The 3,371-nt window shown below is 36.0% G+C and overlaps 1 gene segment (V, D, J or C); it reads right to left on the bottom strand.

Annotated features, from left to right (window-relative positions):
* LOC147817309 (Ig mu chain C region membrane-bound form-like) overlaps positions 1-3,271 on the bottom strand; it is a 5,562-nt gene extending 2,291 nt beyond the window's left edge. Inside the window, 3 exon segments of the C gene segment in view lie at positions 920-1,219; positions 1,337-1,672; positions 2,940-3,271. Of these exon segments, the coding sequence occupies positions 920-1,219; positions 1,337-1,672; positions 2,940-3,189 (886 nt within the window).
* Between the last annotated feature and the right edge of the window lie 100 nt (positions 3,272-3,371).

Here is a 3,371-nt window from a genome sequence, read left to right as displayed (position 1 = left end):
ATAAAGTATCTATCTATCTATCTATCTATCTATCTATCTATCTATCTATCTATCTATCTATCTATCTATCTATCTATCTATCTATCTATCTATCTATCTATCTATCTATCTATCTATCTATCTATCTATCTATCTATCTATCTAGGTTTTAATTTAACTTGATTGTTTTTATAATGTGAGGGTGAAAGGTGTTCATCAAAAAACTACAACAATATAGACAAAATAAACATCATCACTGTGAATCTTGGGGTCTGGGGATTTTGTACAGCTGCTGAACCAACTCAACTCACTGTGAGTGTCGAGCACAATAATAAACAGCAGAATCTTCAGTTTTCAGACTGTTCATCTGCAGATACAGCTGCTGTCTGCTGTTGTCTCTGGAGATGGTAAACCGGCCTTGGAATGACTGAGAGTAGTAGATGCTACTACTACCACTGATAATGGCAATCCACTCCAGTCCTTTTCCAAGATGTGTATAAGAGACAGGCTATACACCATGTTATTGTTTTTCCACTCATCAAGGCTGAGAGATAACTGGCCATAAACAGAATAGGATCCATTGTTTTTTACAGGGTTTGTGGTACTGATCTCGTATTTTGAGGCTGAGGCTGCCTCGTCATCAACAAGCCAAGACACGAAAACCTCATGAGGGGAGAAGTCTTTCACATAGCAAGTCAGGGTCACCGTTTCTGTTCTAGTGTGTTCTACTGGTGGCAGCATAAATACTGAAGGACGCAGAGTCTCTCCTTCTGTAAGCATGAAAGAACAATTAGGCCTCCTGCCACATATAAAAGTGAGTATATTACATTAAGAAATCTCTGCCATAAAATACACCTAGAAATAACATTCATAATGTGTTTGATGTCAGAGAAGAGGAATTAAACACAGATTTTAGAGCATAATTGCTGAACAGTCTTACCGATATTCCTTTCATAGAGTTTCTTGAGTGGTTCCTGGAAATTTTCATGTTCAACAACACAGTAGCGCTTTACCCCAATGTTCCATTCGTCATATGAGATGTCAAGCGGAAGGCTCAATGGTTTTCCATTGAAGGGGCCCTGCAAGGCTCCAGGCATTTCGTTTCCGTACTGGTCCTCCCAAAACATCTTGTCAACACCTTGCCCATTGACTTTACATGTTATAGTTCCTTTTCCATGTAAAAACAGATCCTCTACTTTGGGGCCTTCAATCTTTAGCTCCACATCTGGTGCATTACATTCTGGAGATGCAGAAGGAGATATTAATGAACAATTATTGAATGGAAAAGGCTGAAAACCATTGAAATTTAAATGAACTTCATGTAAAATTTACAAAGAAAATTCTGAAATTTACTCACGTCTTTTGTTGTAGATCACAGATGAATTAGTGAATTCATATCCGTTTTCCCTTTTCCCCTTGAACTCACATGTAAACTCAGTTTGAGGAAGCAAATCATGGGATGGCACTGTGAGAAAACTTGCTGCACTGTAAAACTTAGTTCCATTCTTCAAATTTGTTGTAGTTGGCGTTTTGATCTCATATATTTTGTTGTTGATTTCCTCTCCACTTTTCAGCCATTTGATGTCATATTCTTCTGGTGAAAAATCTTTAGCATAGCAGGAGAAGGATGCCTCCTTTTCATCATTAGAGGAGGCCAATGCTTTAAGACTGATTGGCAATTGATACACAGGCGCTGAAAAACAAACACATACACAAATATATATATGCAGAAGCAGAGAATGACTTGTGTATATATATATATGCAGAAGCAGAGATGAATAAAGTGCTACAATGTTCATGTAATCTAGATTGACTGTATATTCGAATGTAAATGAGTTCATGACTTTTCTGTACTATTGTATGTTATGCAACTTGCACACACAAATGCGCATATTGATCACACTCCTCAAGTTAATTGTAACTTTATACTAAAACGCAGAAAGAATCAAAAGGAAAACAAGATTTTAAAGTTAAAAATATACATAACTGAACCACAGATCTTTAATGCTTGCTTCTGCATATACATTAATTTTTCATGCAAGCAAACAAAGATTTCATGTTAATTATTAATTATTACAACTTAATGATATCGACATACAGTGAAAGTGGTGGCAGACAGAGATTAGGGAGAACTGGAATTATGCAGACAAACGGAAAGAAGCAGAGCACACTGCAACAATCTGTTCTTAGTCAGGTGCAGAAGACATATAGTATATTAGTAAAAAATAAAAAAGACAGAGTCAGAAGCTGAATATACATGAGAAAGATTCAGCCTTCTCAGTCCACCTCACTATTTGGTTTGCATGCTAGGACAACTAGTTATGAAATCCATAATAGTTAAGGATATATTTTCCTTTTTCATTTGTAAAAGTTGTATTTCATTTGTCTGCTGTCTTATATGTTAATGTTTCCTTGAATTGACAGGTTGGAGTATAGGCCTATTTCTTTTTAAAACAGTTATATCCCTTAGTACAATTATTTAATTTTCCCTTGTCTTTTTTTTTTCTTAAAACACTTTGAACTACATTTATTGCATGACTTGTGTTATAGAAATATAATGATATATAATTAAATATAATTACAATTATCAAAAACTTGAAATAGCAGTTTGATATAAGGTCACCAAATTATCTTATATAAAACATGCTGCTATGTAAGGTTACACATTTGCCCTCATCAGAAGTAGCGTAGTAGTACTTGATTAGAGGCAAATTATTTGTACTGAAAAATCTAAGCCTGTTTTCAACTAAGGGTGTTCTGGTTGATACTGTGTTATATTTCAGTTTTCTTGTAATAGCCTACCAATGATCAATTATCAGTTACATTATGTAATGAATACATTTCCTTTTAAAACATTAAAATTGTTGCACAAATTTAAAAGATGTTAACAGCTCTGCCATGTAAAACTACTCAAATCAACTACTAAAAGGCATTTGTATAGGGCTTAACATAGGTCTTACGTGGTGGTGGTGGTGGTGGTGCAACTATAGCTCCATCAGTTCCCGCAGGATGTGTAGCAACACACTTGAAATTTGCCTTGTCATTCCAGTCCTGTCTTCTCACTTGGATCTGAGTGACTCCTGTGTAGACATTTCCTTTCTGTACTGGAGGGTACTGAATGAAGTCCGTCAAGGCAGCCCCATTTTTGTCCCATGTGAAAGTCAGTGAGGAAGGTGTGAAGCCGGTGGCAAGGCAGCCAAGACTGACCATGTCTCCAGTTCCAGAACTACATGGCCTCAGAGGAAACACAGTTGGACCAGTTGATGTTGCTAAGAAAGGAAAAACAAAAGTGCGATTAAAATACCAAGAATATAAACATAAGACATTTTTAACTGAGCATTGGATAAAAGAGACAGAAGTCAACTGAGCTGATTCAGCAGTGTAAAAAAGCT

This window comes from Seriola lalandi, unplaced genomic scaffold, assembly GCF_002814215.2.
Source record: "Seriola lalandi dorsalis isolate HSWRI2012SDOR001 ecotype SW California unplaced genomic scaffold, Sedor1 jcf7180002054975, whole genome shotgun sequence".
Taxonomy (NCBI): Eukaryota; Metazoa; Chordata; class Actinopteri; order Carangiformes; family Carangidae; genus Seriola; species Seriola lalandi.
The sequence above is the reverse complement of the archived record's forward strand: the minus strand, read 5'-3'. Positions and strand labels throughout refer to the sequence as shown.